At 47.4% G+C, this 17,538-nt stretch overlaps 1 protein-coding gene across 3 annotated transcripts in view; it reads left to right on the plus strand.

The window, feature by feature from the left end:
• Nucleotides 1-2,985: 2,985 nt before the first annotated feature.
• Nucleotides 2,986-17,538, plus strand: part of MYB (MYB proto-oncogene, transcription factor) — a gene marked incomplete at its 5' end in the record, with an annotated part of 29,278 nt that continues 14,725 nt past the window's right edge. The window contains 9 exons of one of the 3 annotated variants that reach the window (XM_081998279.1): nucleotides 2,986-3,008; nucleotides 6,691-6,808; nucleotides 8,425-8,496; nucleotides 9,155-9,247; nucleotides 9,661-9,881; nucleotides 11,418-11,652; nucleotides 12,480-12,560; nucleotides 12,961-13,065; nucleotides 14,373-14,630. In XM_081998279.1, the coding sequence (XP_081854405.1) occupies nucleotides 2,986-3,008; nucleotides 6,691-6,808; nucleotides 8,425-8,496; nucleotides 9,155-9,247; nucleotides 9,661-9,881; nucleotides 11,418-11,652; nucleotides 12,480-12,560; nucleotides 12,961-13,065; nucleotides 14,373-14,630 (1,206 nt within the window). The remainder of the gene's footprint in view (nucleotides 3,009-6,690; nucleotides 6,809-8,424; nucleotides 8,497-9,154; nucleotides 9,248-9,660; nucleotides 9,882-11,417; nucleotides 11,653-12,479; nucleotides 12,561-12,960; nucleotides 13,066-14,372; nucleotides 14,631-17,538) is intronic. The other 2 variants (XM_081998280.1, XM_081998278.1) reach the window with 2 other exon arrangements.

Genomic DNA, 17,538 nt, shown 5'->3' on the forward strand with positions numbered 1-17,538 from the left:
ATTTACCATTTATATAATTACTTTTATTAAATTACTTATATAATTTGTGTAAGTAAAAGATCACCAGAACATGCAGTTACACTGTTTACAATTACTCTGTCAGTTGATGCAATTACTATAAATAGGCTCAGAGACATCACTAATTAATGAAGTTGGAAGGGTAATATAAGAAGAAGTCTGCTACTGCACATTTAGGGCATATGATCCCTAAGCTCAGATGTAGAAGGGTGATTTCTTCATCTTTAGGGCTTTGGCAAGGATATATTAAAAAGAACCCTCACATCTCAAATTGCCTCAGGCTACAGATTCCCGGGAAAGAAAATAAAATAGCAGAGTCATAGTTCATTTTTAGCTAAATTTTAAACATTAAGAATGAAGAAACACCAGTGGAGTGTGTGCACACACCTTACTGATTTTAGTGGGTTTTATATAGGCAGACTTGAGGAAGACTGCTCTTCAAACCTGGAATGGAGGTGTCATTTTCCTCTTTATTTTGAAGCCAGTAAAAATATGTTTTATTTGCAATTTTAAGTATTCTTATAAACTAAATATGTTTTTTTTTTCAATCTGGGAAGAAAAAAGGTATTTATTCGGAGTCACTGGAGAAGAAATGTAGTCTTACACAAAACCTTCAGAAGAAAATTGTGCATATTAACAGATCTCTTGAGAGCAATAATAGATGTTCTTTGCATTTATTCAGCAAATTTACATCCAAATCAGGAAGATGTTGGATTTGTCTCAGTTAACACTGAAACATTTGCAAAAATCAACAAGGGAAAATGCTTCCCGCAGAAGCAGGAAGAGGTAACCTTGCGCAGTTTTGTTTGTACCTCTGTGGGAAACTCTAGGCAACATGACCACACCGTTTCAGTGAAATGTTCATTTTCAGTCACGGAGTAAGTAGTACCTGCCCTTAGCAGCAGATCCAATGAATCCTGTCATAGCCTTACAGCTGCATTGACTACCAGCCCAGCTTCAGGCCTCCTCTGTACACAAGCAATACTCACCGGCGGAGCAGCACTCAGAAATCTCTCTTACTTTTAAATAGCTTTCTGCAAAGGATTCAGGAATAGGTTCTGACAGAGCTGTGGAAGTATCATTCCCATTATCAGTACTGAACGCAACAGTTCACACACACAAAAAATTATACTCTTGTGGACTATTATCAGCTTTGATTCTGCATCAGCTACTTTCTTTTCCGAAGGAATGAAATGCAACGTCCCCAACAACCGGCAACAGTGGCTAGCTATGGCATGGACACCGAGATGTCTTTCTGTATTTTCTCTAGCCTGTTGATTTCCTTCATTCCCCAAGAACATCTTTACCAGAAAAAAACCCTCAAAACATCTGATGGATCTGAGTAGTCTTGTTCTCTGCTGATGCCAGGACGCACTTCATAAAGTTGACTGGGTGTAGAACAGAGCTGAATCAGCCTTTGTTTTCCCAGGTCTCCCACTGCCATTAGCATTAAAGCCCCCCCTTCCTAGCAGAGAAGAGCTTCAAAGATGTCACTGTACAAAGCACCTCCACCCTGCACTAAATGCTGGTCCCCTGGTGCAGCAGACCCATTTTACAGGTAGGCAAATGGTGTCCGGGAGGAACAGCCACTCCCGTCAGAAGTGTGAGTAGGGCAAAGCAGGAATGGTGTGCACCCTCTGGCTACTTTGGGACAAGGTGTGATCCCAAGAAGCGATGCGTGCGCAGGGCTCGGGGACATAACCAGGCTGCCTGTCTGTCCCACCGCTGCCAGCGCTGGTGAATCCCGTTACAGGACTTACGGAGTCTACGGGACATGAGAGACCCGACGGGGCGGTGGCTGCCCGCGGGCTGCCCCGACGCCCCACGCAGGGCGCTTGGCCCCGCGGGCCGCTCCACCTCGGGGGGGAACGGGTCCCGAGCCCGACCCGGCCCTCCGCGAGCGGCGCCGCGGGCTCGGGAGCGGCCCCGCCGCCCCGCCCCAGCCCGGCCCGCCCCGTCGGCGGCTCATTGATGAGCCGCGGCTCTTTGAGGAAAGGGCGAGCGCGCCGAAACCGCTGCAAAGCCCCGATTTTTCAAGCAGCAGCGCAGCCTGGGAACTTTGCATGTTTCGCCATTTTTCACATCCTGACTCATTTCTGTATCAGAAAACGTGTTCTCTGGAGCTCATCGGACACCCACCGCCTCTCCCGCCGCGGCGGCGGCAGGCATCATCCACCGCCTGGCAGCCGCGAGGGGAACTAGAGCAAAAATCCCCCGCGGCGCGGCAGCCGCAGCCTGGCCCCGGGCAGCTATCGGGCCCCCCGGCCCCCGCCATCCCCTTTATTTAGTATTCCTGCGAGGGGTTGCTCGCCCGCCGGGGGCTGTCGCTGCGGCAGCCCGCACCCCACGCAGGGCGCGGAGCAGGTGCACCCACCAAGGGCCATCCCTCGTCGGTGGGAGGCAACTACGTGGGCCCGGTGGTGGCCGCCGATACCCCCGGAGGAGCTGCGCCGCCCCCCGGCGGGACTCCCCTTGCCGCCGTGTACGGGGTGGGGGAGGCTGCCCGCCGCTCCGACGGCTGCCTCAGCGAGCGCTGCGGGGCCGGAGGGCTGCGGCCGCACCGTCGAGGGGCTGCGGCGCCGGCCCGCGGGGGTCCCGCAGGGGCGGGGAGGGGCGGGGCCGGGCGGGACGGGGGCGGGGGGCGGGAGGGCCCTGTCGGGCGCGCGGCCCCGGTCCGCCCGCCCCGCGCCCCGCCGCCGCGGCACGGGCCCGCCGCGCGGCGCCAGGCGCCTGCGCACTGCAGGGGCGCCAGATTTGGCGGGAGGGGGAGTGTCCAAGGGCCCTTTGTTTGATGGCATCTCTGTTTACAGAGTTTACTCTTTAATCTCAACCTGTTTCCTCCTCCTCCTCCCGCGGCTCCTCGGCACTCCCGTGCGCGGCGGCGGAGCGCCTGGGCGCAGCCCGGCAGCAGGGCGCGGCGACGGGCGCGGGCTCCCCCGTCCTCCTCCCCCAGCGGCCGGTGCGAGGATGGCCCGGAGACCCCGGCACAGGTAACCCGCTGTCTGCGGGCGGGGGGCGGCCAGCCCCGCGCCGCGCCTGTCAGACGGGGAAGGCAGCGGCGGGCTGGCCCGGCGGACTGGGAGGCGGGCGGGCGGGCAGCCCCCCGTCCTCCGCGCACCTGGGCTACTCCGCCCCCGGCCCCCAAGCGCAGCGCCAGGCTCCCCCCTCCTCCGGCGGCGCCGGGGGAGCCGCAGCCCAGCGGGACGCGCCGCAGAGCCGCCCCTGACGGGGCGCCCGGGCCCCGCGCAGCACGCCTGCCGGGTGCGGCGGGGGGCCGGGGCTCGCTGTCCGCAGAGGCCGGCGCGGAGCCCGGCGGGGCTGCGAGCCCCGCAGCTGCAGGGCAGGGCAATGTCGGGCTGGCTCGGAGGCGGCAGGTAGTGCGTCCCGTCTCGTTCATTCATTCATTCCCGGCTGGGTGGGACGGGAGGTGGGCGGCGGGCGCGGGGGCTGGGCTCACTCACTCGTCTTATTTTTTTTATTTATTTTTATTTATTCTTGCAGTGGCGGCCCCGTTGCCCTCGGGAGCGCGGCTCTACCCCGCGGGGGTAGTTACGCCCTGCGGGGCTTGGCTTTTTCCCGCAAGCGCCGCTGGGCACATGCCGGAGCGCGGCAGCGCGGGCAGGCAGCTGCGTGGGCTTGCGGCCCCGACGGGGCGCTCGGCCGGAGCTGTCACCCGTGCCTGCCCGCCCGCCGCGCTCCCGTGGGAGGGCGGTCCGCGCCGGGCCGGGGGCCGGGAGCGGCGAGCGGGACGGGCCGGTGCGGCAGCGCCGCGTGGCCGCGTCCGTGCCGCCGCTGCCGGGCGGGCGCAGCGAGCGGAGGTGCTGTCTAATTAGCCGGGGACGGCGGGTCGGACACGTGGAGGCTTTTTTCTCTTTCTCTTTGCGGCCCGGCATCCTCCCCGCTTCCCCTCCCCTTTGGCCGGGCTATGACAGGGGCGAAAGTCGCAGCCCTGCCTTCCCCTGCCCGGCCGCCGGCCCCGTCCGGCGGGACTGGGGACTTGCGCGGGAGTGGCGGGTCTTTTTAAGGACACGGGGCTGTTGGTGCGGGAGGAGGCGGCGGGGCCGCTGGGCGAGCGCCGGGCTGCGTTTTTTTCGGTGTCGGAGCGGGGCTGTCGCTGGGGCCGGCGGTGAACCGCCCGGCCCGTCTCTCCCGAAAGAGAGGGACAGCCGCCGCCTGCCTCGCGGGCGCCGCCCGCAGGGACACGGCGCTCCGCCGCCCCGGGCCCGGCCCCGGCCGGCAGCCCCGCCACGGCGGCGCGGGGGTCCGCCTGCCCCGCGGGGCTGCCGCCCGAATTCCTTCAATCACGGTAGCAGCAGCGAGTCATTTCCTCTCCACCCCCTCCTTTTTTTTTTTTTTTCTCTCCTTTATTTTGTCTTTCCCCGCGTATCGTTGCACAAGTCGGTTGCCGGGCGGAAAGCGCGGCGCGGCTGCCGGGGAGAGCAGGAGCAGCGGGGGCGGGCCGGGGGCTCCGGCCCTCTGCCCCGGCCGGGCGGAGCGCCGCGCCGTGCCGCGCCGTCGTACCGCGCCGGCGTCGGGGCTGCGGCCCGAGGTGCAAAATAGTAAAAGAGTTTTCGAGCAGCGCTGAGGTCCCGGTGGGCTAAAGCAGCCACCGAGCGTCCCGAAATCCCAGGGCCCTTTTCTCCTACTGGAGAAGGCAGGTAATGCAGCAGGGTTTGCTCAGTTCTGCGGTGCCAGCAAGGCCCCGGTTATTTAAATAAACCGGTTACATTACTGGCACCGCACTTAAATCTTTTTAACCTGTTCGCCGCTGATGTGCTGCTGCGGTTGCCGAGCGGTGTTCCTCCGCCTTCTCCCGAAACGCATCGCCGCGCAGGAAGCGTCGCCGATGGATGCGTACCTGGCGTTTTTACTAACTGCGAAACTTGTTTTCAAAATGATACTTGGAAGCTGAGCCACGAAACTTCCTTTGGCATGTGGGCAGCGGCACAGCTGTCTCTGCGCGCGTCACTTAGAAAAGTGAATCTACTTTGAGCGGCGGCCGGGGAAGGAGCCGCGTTGGTAGCAGCTGGAGCGCGTGAGCTTCGCTCAGGCGTGCTGCCCCGCCGAATCCCGGGAGGCTCCAGCTGCGAAGGAGGGCTGCGCGCTCGCCTTGGCGGGTTTGGAGCTTCAGCCAGCGCTTCCCCCAGCGCTTCCCCCAAATGGTTACGTGGGCTGGGGAATAGGGGAGCGAACCGTGGGGCCAGGCAGGCTGGAGGACGACGGCACCGTGGGGCGAGTTGAGGGTGGGGACGAGGGGCTGGGTGGGTGGGTCAGGGGCCACCCGGCCGGCAGAGGCTGGGGTGAGGCCACACGCATCATGGCAGGCCGTGGAAAACTTCTGGTTTTCATGGCACATGCCACAGGCCAGAAAACAGGGTTGAAGATATAAGGTGTCATTAGGCCGGTGCACTTTAAAAGAATATATGTTTAACAGCTTGCATTTTGGAGGTGTTTGCAGCTTGGCTACCAGTCTCTGTGCTTCACTGCAGCTTAATTTAAAAAGTGCTCTCCTGAAAACAGGTTAACGGAATAAACAATGCCTGATAATTTTATTACAAAATAACTTTATTTTAATGTCTTAGTCATACCTTGACATACCGCAGCATACCATACCATCAGATATATCACAGTTTTTAGTCTCGCAGCATGACATAGTCTCCTTTCTAGCACTTGCAGTTGTCATCTCTTAGCTGAAGTGTCAGAACTGCTGCTCATCTCTTAAAAGCTGGAAATAAAATACTGCCCACCAGAAAGACAGCTCTTGTTGCAAAACACTCTTAGTTTTAGTGAAGTGAGTAGAGCAAGTGCTGTTTGTGAAAAGAGTAAGAGGCCTTTTTACCCATAGATAGCCTCTGGGGAAATCCCTTAGTCATGAATTAGGTGAGTAGCAGAGTATTTCAAAAACAGTATGAGGTGTTTAGAAATGGAGTAGAGGTAATAAAGTCTTAAGTTAGAGAAATGGAGAGTACAAAAGGGTTCGATCATTCATTGGTTACAGGATATTAAATATACTTGTCCTCTGCCCTTGTCTGTCCAGACCCATAAATGGCAGGCACATTTTATATTAGAGCTTACTGCATGTTAATTCTACCACTTACTGGTTTACTAAAATACAGAAACTTTTGTCTTCACATATAGGGTCCATAACCATATTCTCAAGCAGGGTTATTATCGGTTAACTTTTTGTATTCGTACACAGTCTGTTTTATTTGGGAATGATACAGCCATCTGCTCTGTTAAAGATACGAAAATGCCAATATTTTTCAGAATGTATGGCACGAGTTAAAGATTCTGAACATGCGCTTGTGTAATGGACACAGCCTCTAGTTCTCTTTATTGTCCCAAACATTGTATTTTAATTCGAAACCTTCATTGGTTGAAAGTTTGCCAAATGTGTAATTCACCACTGATCTAACAGTAAGAGCAGGTCTAAACATGCACAGTAATACGAAGGTTGCCAGCCCTTTGCTTGTATCTGTGGATACCAAAAACAGCAGAACCAGTTCAGAATACTAGAACAACAGAATGCAGAACAAAATCTTGTTGTGCAAGTTTTAAAACTTTTATCTGTGTTAACCTTTGTAAGGATTGTAGTGGGTTTTTTGTGCTTTGTAATTAAGTAGCTCAAGTCCTCATGATCCACTCTGTGTCTCACTGTGTTTCCTTCTGCAGTATATATAGTAGTGATGATGACGAAGAAGATGTTGAGATGTATGATCATGATTATGATGGTCTGCTTCCTAAGACTGGAAAACGTCACTTAGGAAAAACCAGGTGGACCCGCGAAGAGGTAAATCCGAGTTCCTTCATCTCCTGCATGTAAAAAGACGGAGAGAGCACAGATCATATTCTCTCCGAGTTGCTTATCTGCAAACTAACTTCGGTGGTAGTCCCATGTGTATGAATGGGGACAAAGTTTTTGACCCTTTAGCTACATTCAGTGTTTTATTTAACTTCTAGGGTCGTTCTTCTCTTTTAAATAAAATGTATAGACGCCACTTTTTTATGTCCACCGAGGTCTGTGTTAGAGGGATGTGAGTCTCCCTGTAAGCTCTGCTGGAGAAACAGGTTAAGACTCACCTGCAGCAATGCTTGATTGTTGCTGCTACCTCTTTTTGTTTGAAAACGGTTGCTACGCGAGAACTGACGTGTGTTCAGTGTCCCACAGCAGCAAACAACTGTGCCACAAACTGCTGCAGCCCTCTTGTGCCATTTGAAATTTGCACTTTAATTGCAGCATTGTGATCCTGAGTGGAAATAAATTAAAAGCTGGAGAAAAGAAATCCAGCAGTACCAAAATTGAGCGTGCAAGGTATATTTTGGTTTTGAAGGTCAGAATGCGTTTTAGTCACGGTACCCTTGTGCTGACTTTCCGCATAAATTGTGGTATCAAACTCCCTTGCCAGGTGGATATCCTGTGGCCATTTAACTGGGTTGAGTTTATTGCGAAATACATTAATACAGTTCTTAAGTTATGTTTTGACTTTCTCCTCTCTAACAATGTATATTGATACATAAACAGTGGCAGGTCACCTCTTGCAAGCGTTTTTTATTTTTTCTTGAATCAGACTCTGCTCTTAGAGCAGGTGGATGTGGTCGTGATGTGGCCTGGGAGGAGGGGATGGCCAAGGAGCCCAATGGCCACTTTCCTGTCGCATGAACTGGGAGCATACTGGGAGGTGCTAATCGGGGGAGGGGAGGGTTGCTCCCCTCCTCTTATCTCTTGGGACAGTTCTCGCTGGTCTTGCACTATCTCGACGTTTCCCGGTGCACGAGATTGGTTCCTTTTGTCTTTAGGGTCTACATATCTGGCCTTATCGTTAAAAATGCTGGGCCAAATTTTGCGCTATTGCGAGTAGGCACAGCTCCCTCACAGTGATCAGGAGCAAAAAGGAGCCATTAGTTTTATTGTGCATTCATTGTACACAGATCGGCAATGAGCAAATTACTGGAAATCCCATTACTTGCAAGGCTTATAAAGCTTAAGGCTGTGATTTTTGGAGGTCCCCAAGCAGCTGGGTGCCTGAGTGTTACTGAATTTCATTGTTATTCTGATGCCTGGCATCTAAACATCCATGCCCTACTGTAAATCCAGTACCAGCATAACAGTTACATTGCTCTGAGCAGTAAGATGGGAATGTATAATTCAAGTCAAAGAACAGCACAGAAAAGTCAGCCTTTCTCCTGCAGCACGGTAAATAACCTGCCAAAATCCACGGCAGCAGAAAAATCTCAAGATTTAGTCAATTAAAAATATGAGAGGTCTACAGACCACCTCCCATGACCCTCAGGACACAGAAATAGATGTATAAAAAGCTGGAAGGAAGCTTTTTGTTTTTCAAATTTGTTTCATTTGCATTATAAGAGATTGCAGTATTAATTATGTCTGCTTTTTTAATGATTCAGGATGAGAAACTGAAGAAGCTTGTGGAGCAGAATGGCACAGAAGACTGGAAAGTCATTGCCAATTTCCTTCCTGTAGGTGGATATTGGTTTCTGTTTCCAGTTCTAGCGACAGCTCTTTATCAGAGGTTTCCAAGTAAGGGAAAAGGGAGTGGTTGCTGTATAGTTACATTTTTGCGGGAGATATAAAACCTCCACAGATGGAGACCTCATAAGTTTAGTTAGAATATTGTGGAAACCCTTACCTTTAATTTTCCTTTCACTTCTCAGAAAGGGGTGGAAAAAATTCAAAGAACCAAAAATGGAGGGTGGCGGGGTGTTGTGGAGTGAAAGGTCGATGGGACACTGAAACAAAGCGCCTTAGCACAAGGAAAAAAATAGCTTTATTGAGTTGTAAGTATGGTTTAGAAGAGAATTACTTTGTGAACACTTCGGCTGTTGTAGAAATACTGCATGTGAAAGCATGACAGCTATGGTGCCAGATGGCGAAGATTCAGTTTGTGTAGTTTTGGTGACACAAGTCGTCGCTGCATGAGCGGTGGCAATCCTTCCTAGCTCAGTGAACAGGTTGGTAGTTGAGCACCTTCTTCTCGCACCTACCGTATCACGCCGTGGTGTTCGGTAGTCGTAGTTGAAATACGTCGGGAGCAAGTGTACCTAGGTAAGAGCGTTATCACTCTACATTGATCTTGTCTAAAGAATGATCTGTTTTGTATATTTTACATTTCACTAGAATCGGACAGATGTTCAGTGCCAGCACCGATGGCAGAAGGTACTAAACCCAGAACTTATCAAAGGTCCCTGGACTAAAGAGGAGGATCAAAGGGTAATCAGTTTTCCTTTCCGTCTGATTAATGCCTTGCAAACGGATTTTATGTGTTGGGGCAAAACTTCCAGAGACTTTGGTGGTCTCAGGACTAATATGGCCAGAGGCAGACTGATCCTATCAGTGTCAGTGCTTAGTAGTTGTGTAGTTCTTTCTAAGTTTTCTATGCAAACTAATTAATACTGCTGTACAGCACTGTCATGTAGAATTGCAGTCTAGAAATGGCTTAACTATTACCAGATTCTTCCTTTTGGGTAAAAGTATAAATGGGAAGTGGGGAACCTTAATTGTATGTTAGTTTTACCATGGCAATTTTGAGAAATGTTGTTGAAAATGTTGCTCCACCACAGAAAAATTTCATTGATTCATTATGCATCGTTAAATACAGGCAGTTTTTATGTCCTTCTTTGAAGGTAATAGAACTCGTGCAGAAATACGGTCCAAAGCGCTGGTCTGTCATTGCTAAGCATTTGAAGGGAAGGATTGGAAAACAGTGCAGGGAGAGGTGGCACAACCATTTGAATCCAGAAGTGAAGAAAACCTCCTGGACAGAAGAGGAAGATAGAATTATTTACCAGGCACACAAGAGGCTGGGAAACAGATGGGCAGAAATTGCAAAGTTGCTGCCTGGACGGTAATGACATATACCTTTAGCTCTTAAATAGGAAACAAGGAAAAAGCTGCAGGTCTGAGCAGTCTGTTTCACTTGCCTCAGGCTGCACATTGTAAATCAAAAAATTTTGGAATCAAAACCTGGAAAGCCAGTGACATCGGTGTGCGTTTTTCTCAGCGGGGAACTGTGTTGTTTGGTCAGTACATGGAACAGTACACTATTTTTACATGCTTTTAATGTTGCCATAGGTAAAAAACCCCAGTAAGTAGAGCAAGACCGTAACAGTTTCCTAAATGCCTGTGCGATCTTATTTGTGCTTGCAATAACTGTCAAAATTTAAATGGATTTAACAGTGAAGGATCAGGCTCTGCAAGTGGAACATAATTTACATTCAGCTAAGGGTATACCTTCAACATGAAATCCAGTCTGTTTATTCAAAATGATTTAAGAGAAGGCAGCTTCAGCGTTTGTAATTGCTCCTGAATCATCCAGATGATTTTGACCTGTTTAAAATCCATGTCTAAAATAGGGGAAACTGGCTTCCTCAAACTCTGGTTGTGGAAATACTTGTCTCATTGAAAGCTTATGCACAGCTTGCATATAATTTCAGACATTCGGTGTCCTATTCGCTCTGTAGTAAAAGTGACTCAATAGAAGGTGTAGTCAAGCAAATAATGTAAGCAAGGGAGAGGTTTCCCTTCCCGTTTTTATTCCTGCTATTTGGTGAAACATCTTCAAGATCTAAATATAATGCATAAGATCATGATATCCTTTTAAGCAGGCGTTCCGTAGGCTGCTTTCACCTTCTAGAAGAAAACAAGAAAGGAATTACCCTTTGGAAGGTTTTTCTGTAGCTTCCACACATCATAGATACCGCTTTTAACAGTACTGTGCGGTCATGTTTTTTGAATAGAGGAGCTGTTTCTAAGTGTGCTCTCAAAGTCTCACAGAGTTGATAAGCTTGCTTCTTGTGACTCATTTATGTGAGAATTTGAATCTCAGTTTTTCTGCAGATAAGAAAATATCACAACAGCTTTGTTTACTGAATTTGTGTGTATAGCATGATGATGTCATTGTCTAGGTGGCCAGTTGGAAAGTTGCTTGGAGCTTAGTCTTTGCACCACTGTTCTCCACAGCCTTTGCTTTCCAGCAGTGAGATACAATAAAACTCCACGGCAATATTAAGACTTAAGAAGATGGTGGTGGCAGTCCTTTAGGGTAGCCTGAAGGGGGTGTTAGCCTTTGCTGTCATCTCACCTCATGGGAATTAGGTGAAGCTGAAGTTACTAATTTCTTACCGTTTGAGGACCTAAGGGCTTAGAGGTTGCTTTAAAAAGTACATAAACAACCGTAGCCCATTTGTCTTTTTCCCTGCCTTTTGTACTGAGGGCCTTTCCTGAGAAGTTGAGAGTAGGATTTGTGAAGGTACGTGTAGGAGGAAGGTCAGAGAACAGCTCGAGGTTTAAACAGAGATGCCAACAGCAGTTTCCTGCCCATTAATCTGAATTGGAAACACTTGCTTTTAGAACTCCTCAAGCGTATGTATGTCTGTTGCAGAACTGATAATGCTATCAAGAACCACTGGAATTCCACCATGCGCCGCAAGGTTGAGCAGGAGGGCTACCTGCAGGAGTCCTCCAAAGCCTGTCACTCCTCGGCAGCCGCCGGCTTTCAGAAGAGCAGCCACTTGATGGCCTTTTCTCACAACCCACCTTCTGCGCAGCTGCCAGCAGCCGGCCAGCCCCCGCTGAGCGGTGACTACCCCTACTACCACATCTCTGAGCCGCAAAACGTAAGCGCCCGAAAATGGCCGGGGGGTGGATGGTCGTGGTGGTTTGCTTTGTTGAGTAGGTGGGTGCCATTTAGCCACACCTGGTTTCGGGAAGCACCAAGGGTTTTCTCCCAGTCTTGGTGGGCTGGTGTGTTTTTGACGTCGGGTGAGGACTTCTTTGGCTTTGACTTCATTCAGTGATGAAAGTGTGTACGTTTCAAATTGATTGCCAGCATTCAGGTGGTGGAATGGAGTTCAGTGTTTTAACGTCTTGTAAGCAGCAACCATGTTTCCCAGTACTGTTTCTTACAGTGATGAATATTGCATTTCTTGAAAATCAGTTGAATCTGGTTAGTTCTGTGCTGTGTGTCAAAATTTCCCATGTTCCCTTCAGTAATATTCTGTTTGTGGGTTGCCTGTCAGAACCAAGTAAACAAGTGTTGTTTTTAATCTGATTCCTTTTCTATTAATGATTAATAATGAAACAGGCTGCTGCTTCAGACAGTTACATTGTAGAGTTTTAGATGATAATAAATTGCATCTTTTGCATTTTCACTTCAATTTAGAAAAATCTTACAAATGCATCTATAAATTATTCATCTTTTCTCATTCAGGAAGGGTAGATATTTCATATATGAATTTTCTTTGTTCCTCTGTAACGCTTACCGTCATATTCCTAAAAAAACTTTACTTTTCTTGTAAGCATTGTTGGCTTCTTTGCTATTTCATCTCCATAGATTGTAAGTATTAAGTACCTAAAACCAAAGTATGTTTAACATGAATTCACAATGCAGGCAGACAATATGACAGAAATAATAACTTTTAGTGTCTTTTGCTTTTTGGCCTAGGTCCCTGGTCAGATCCCATATCCAGTAGCACTGCATGTAAATATTGTCAATGTTCCTCAGCCAGCTGCTGCAGCTATTCAGGTAGATAACTTGAACCTCATTTCAAGAGTCAATTTGTTAAACATTTGATAAGTGAAAATGCAGACATTGTACATTAAGGAAACATTTTAACGTAATGAATGTGGTGAAGAGAGAAAATGGGGAAGGTGGGGGAGTTCTAACATGGCTAATGATTGCTTCTTCTGAAGTGAATTTAAAACACAGTAGTTGACATCTGGTGTGACAGCTTTCACTTTCTCCATTTCAAATGTCTATACTGAAATTCCGCAGGGACTTTGGTAGTGGAAAACACAATTGACGTTTGTTTCATCTTTGAGTCTAATTTGGCTATTATAACCACAGGACGGCAAGCCATAAGCATTTTAGTTGCTACATCCTATCAGACCTTTATCTTTTCTTTTCCCTTAACTCTTAATTTCAGAGACACTATAATGATGAAGACCCTGAGAAAGAAAAACGAATAAAGGAATTAGAGTTGCTACTAATGTCGACTGAGAATGAACTGAAAGGGCAGCAGGCATTACCAGTAAGATTGTCACTGTGTGCTTGGATGGAGGGATAGCAGCATTACCCCAGTGCTTGTCTTTTTAACTTTTTATTCCCCCTCTGCCTTCGATACTAATCAAGGCTCTATATTTCCGGTTTGAAAGGATGAAACATAGCACATATATAATCTGTATTTGCTTTGTAAATTCTTCTATTGAAAAAAAAAAAAGGCAAACAATTTGCAGGTGTTTTACTTCACAAAGTGGGAGCAGGTCTGGGCTCTGTAATGTGATGTAATATTGGAAACGTGATGATTGTACAAAAATGAAAAATCCCATAGATCTTAAATCAATGGGATCTGCATTTCTGAAAGTGTGCAATGGTTCATGTGATGAAAATGTAGTGCCTGTACATTAGGTTTTTCCTCTCTATTGTATTCTTTCCTTCAGCTGTGTTTTATACACTTCATAAGCTTCAGACTTGATGCATGTTTGACAGTTTGTTTTACTTCTGTGAATAATGTTAGGTTCTTCATAACTGCATGTGTGGAGCAAATGCTGGCTATTACTGAACTCTCATACTTCGTTGTACATGCCATTGGATGTTAATGTGTAAAAACCCTTATGTAATTACTTAACACCATCACCAAAGCCAAGAATCCCCAAATCGTTTTTGAAGATAGGTGATAGCCAGCAGATTCTTATTTTGGGTAATATTTAAATTAATAGTAAAACAACTGCATGCATGATACGTTAGTTTGGCCACTTTTTAACTTTAGTTAATGTTTTGCAATTTCTTCTGTTGCATGATCACACTGGAAAGAAACTTCTGTTAATTTGTTCTTCTGCTTTCCTAACCACGTTGATTTGACAGCCTCTTCATTGCATTGGTGTAAGCTGTAGCCGTAGACAGGGACAGAAGAAGAAAAGGAGATAAGCAAACAAAAGCAACTCTAACTCTTTAGCCTTCTACAGTGCTGAGTGCTCAGTAGGGAAATCCTGCCGTTTCTTGCTTCTCACAGAAAATGACTTGCAGACACTTTTTCAGCTTTTGGAGTAACACAGTATGAATTGATTATGTGTTAGTAATGATATGCTCATAATCCTAGAAGTAAATTATGAGGTAGCTTTGGGATAACACAAATACAATGCCGATATTACTTAAAACGAGATCTTGCACTGATGAAAGGAAACATCTTGACAATTGTTTCATAGGCATAAGCTTTTAGATGATGATGCAACTACTTTTATCTTTCCTCCAGTGGCATCTGACACCTTGTGCAATTTCATTGCTAAGTTCCTTCTCCCTTTTCCACCCCCTCCTTTTCTTTTTTTCTTCTTCCTTTAGACACAGAACCACACATCAAACTACCCCGGCTGGCACAGCACCACGATTGCTGACAGTACCAGGACCAGTGGTGACAATGCACCTGTTTCCTGTTTGGGGGAACATCACCACTGTACCCCATCTCCACCGGTGGATCACGGTTGCTTACCTGAGGAAAGTGCATCCCCTGCACGGTGCATGATTGTTCACCAGAGCAACATCCTGGATAATGTTAAGAATCTCTTAGAATTTGCAGAAACACTCCAGTTAATAGACTCCGTAAGTAGACTTGCCGCCTCAGGTGGATTCGTGCGTGGTCAAGGAGTAAGGGGAGAGGAAGGGGGACCGTCCTAAATGCGTTTCTTTTTTTTTTCCGAGTAACTTCTAATTGCTACAAGATCTGAAGCTTAGTTTCTGACACAAAAAAACGCGTCTGCTCATAAGTGAAGCCCTCGAGTGTGGATGCGTATGGTCTTTGTGGGTGTTTCCCTTTCCCGCTACATCTTGGTATGGGAGTGTGATTTTTAGCAAACTGCACAACAGGAGCTTGAAACGATCTCTCGATATTAAGTCTCCTTAAAATAAAATCAGAGACACCGTGAAAGATTTTAAACAATGAAATGACACTTACATATATTTGAAGCGACACATGCCAACAGTTTATGTGTGGCTGCTCATGTGTCTGCAGCATTTTCTAAAAGTTTCTGTTGTAGCTTCAGTAGCTGCTTCTCAAAGTTTAAGGGGCTTGCTCTGGCATATGTGAAGAACTGGCACCACGCATTTGAAATGCCAGGTAGCTGACTGACATTGACATGGGCCTTTTCTCATTGTGCTCTCTGGGGTACTGCATGTAACAGAAGTGGCGCATTGAAATACGCTTGCTGGTGGCACCCTCCTTCATCAGCAGAGGTGTCTGCTTCATGCAGCATCACGTCCCATTCGGCACATCCAGAACAGGCACGGAGGTTAGGAGGAGACCAGTCTTGGTTTAGAGCCCAAGGCACACATTTTTGGTAGTGAAAGGCACTGTCTTTACACCAAGCAGAAAACCCTGGGCAAGTAGATAGTGAGGACTTCATTTGACTCATTGTTTCTTTAGGGACTCAGTTGCTGGCTGCACTACTAGGATGTTAGGCAGTTTGGTGTGATCAAGGTATATACTGAAAACACAAATAAGCATTCACAGTGTTGCTACTCAAATAAACAGGGTCAAGCTGAATTGAAGTGGGAAAGACTTTGTTGTTGGTGGTGGTTACGGGCATATCCTAGCGCTGTATTTTCATGAGGTGGCACTATACACTGTCTTATAGCTTCGTGCCTCCCACGTTGTTTCAGGATCCTTCATCATGGGGTGATCTCAGCAGTTTTGAATTCTTTGAAGACACAGACACTTCGTCTAGCAAAGCTCCCTCAGACAAAGTCACGCAGCTTCAGCAAAGAGGGGCCAGTGCTTGTAGACCTCAAGGACACCCCATCACAAACTTGAGCAAAATCATGTCGAGTCAGGGCTCTCCTGGCTCACCAAAGTCCTTATCTGCCTCACAGGGCAGCGCAGCTCCGTGGGTCCTTCTTCGCAAAAGGAGAGGGCACTCCAGCCCCTTAGCCAGTGGCCACGGTAGCACCTTGGTCCTAGCTGACGTCAGCAGCTCATCTCCTCCTAAGTGCTCCCCTGTCAAAAGCCTGCCCTTCTCTCCCTCGCAGGTAGATCAAGACTTCTGCACAGATGTTACTAATTCTCAAAAGTCACCCCAGCCTTAACAATTTAGAAACTAATCCTTTGGAACAAATGACTAATTACCGTTGCGCTTGTTGATTTCACTCCATGTTTGAATCTTCTCACTGCTCTTAGTCTTCACTGCTGACTTTAGATTGTCAGCAAGCTAACTGTTGATTCTTTTCTTTTAAATTCATCTGTGGGGCTTGGGTTTGATTTTGGGGTTGTTTTTTTTTTTTGGACCATTTTTTTTGTAGGGGAATACAATTGCTTGCTTTGCTCTTGCTGTTAACTCCTTCAGCTATAGAGTTTAACATTTCTCATCATTTGTAATACTTTCCATCTCTGTCCACTTGCAGTATGATTCACTGACCTAGAAAACCCCAAACTGCATTTAAATAGCATTCAGGTTGTGAGACAAACTGACAACAACCAGAAAATTCAAATCACAGCTCGCCATCCTCAACCTGGGCCATGTTGGTTGGAGCGGAATAGGAATGAGGAGGAAAATGGCCTGTTACGATGGCCTGGCGTGCACTTCCAAATTCCTGTTGATGGTTGCTTTGTTTCACAGCTGTAGCACTATTTAAAAGTGTTTTGGTTTTTTTTGTTTGTCTGTTTGTGTTGGTTTTGCCGTGGTTTGGCTTTAGTCCTTGAAGCATAGAAAAACTGTTTCATGAAGGATAGTAAAAGGTTGCATGTAATGATCTCCCACTGTATCTCCCATTATCTGTTGGTTATTTTAATCATCCTAGCTGAAATCCATATTTTCATACATGCCATATTTTTATAAAGTGTATTTTAATCCTATGCAAGTTGACTTTAGAAGGTAATACAGTGAATTGTTGTCAGAGTAAAGGATGCCAAAAATCTCACAGATTTGTAGACACTAGAATATAAACAATATTTCAGGTTACTAGGTAGAACTCATGCTAAAAAAGCAATTTTCTCCAAACTAATACTGCCGCCTCATTCTTGGTCAGCTGCTTCTATTCCAAAACACTCCACATACCCATCACAGGTGGCAGTTTTTGTTTTATGCTGTGAAAACGGAGCACCTTGTTTTGAGAGAGGTGATAGGAAATTTATTTTCCTGTCATAAACACTTTATTTACTGCCCTAAAAGCACCTAGATTCCCCATATAAATCTTTGTGGAATTTAGCCCCATTTCCTGTGGGTTTATTCCTGAAACATCCCTTACTCATTTTGATCCAGTTTTCACTTGGGCACAGTGCTCTTAATATTAATTAAAATTTATTTGCAGAAAATCCAAATCAGGCTTTTAAGATTTGGCTATTAAAGTGGTGGAGAGTGTTTCTCATTGGAACAGAGTGTCATTTTCATTATAACTCCCCTCGCTAGAAGTGCTGGTTTTGGCTTTCTGAGTGCTCCAGCCAAACTGTTGAGTATTGTTTTGCCACATAGTCAGGTACCCCACATACATCTACTCGCATTGTAGGGTCAGGAGAATC

This window comes from Phaethon aethereus, assembly GCF_964289735.1.
Source record: "Phaethon aethereus genome assembly, chromosome: 3".
Taxonomy (NCBI): domain Eukaryota; kingdom Metazoa; phylum Chordata; class Aves; order Phaethontiformes; family Phaethontidae; genus Phaethon; species Phaethon aethereus.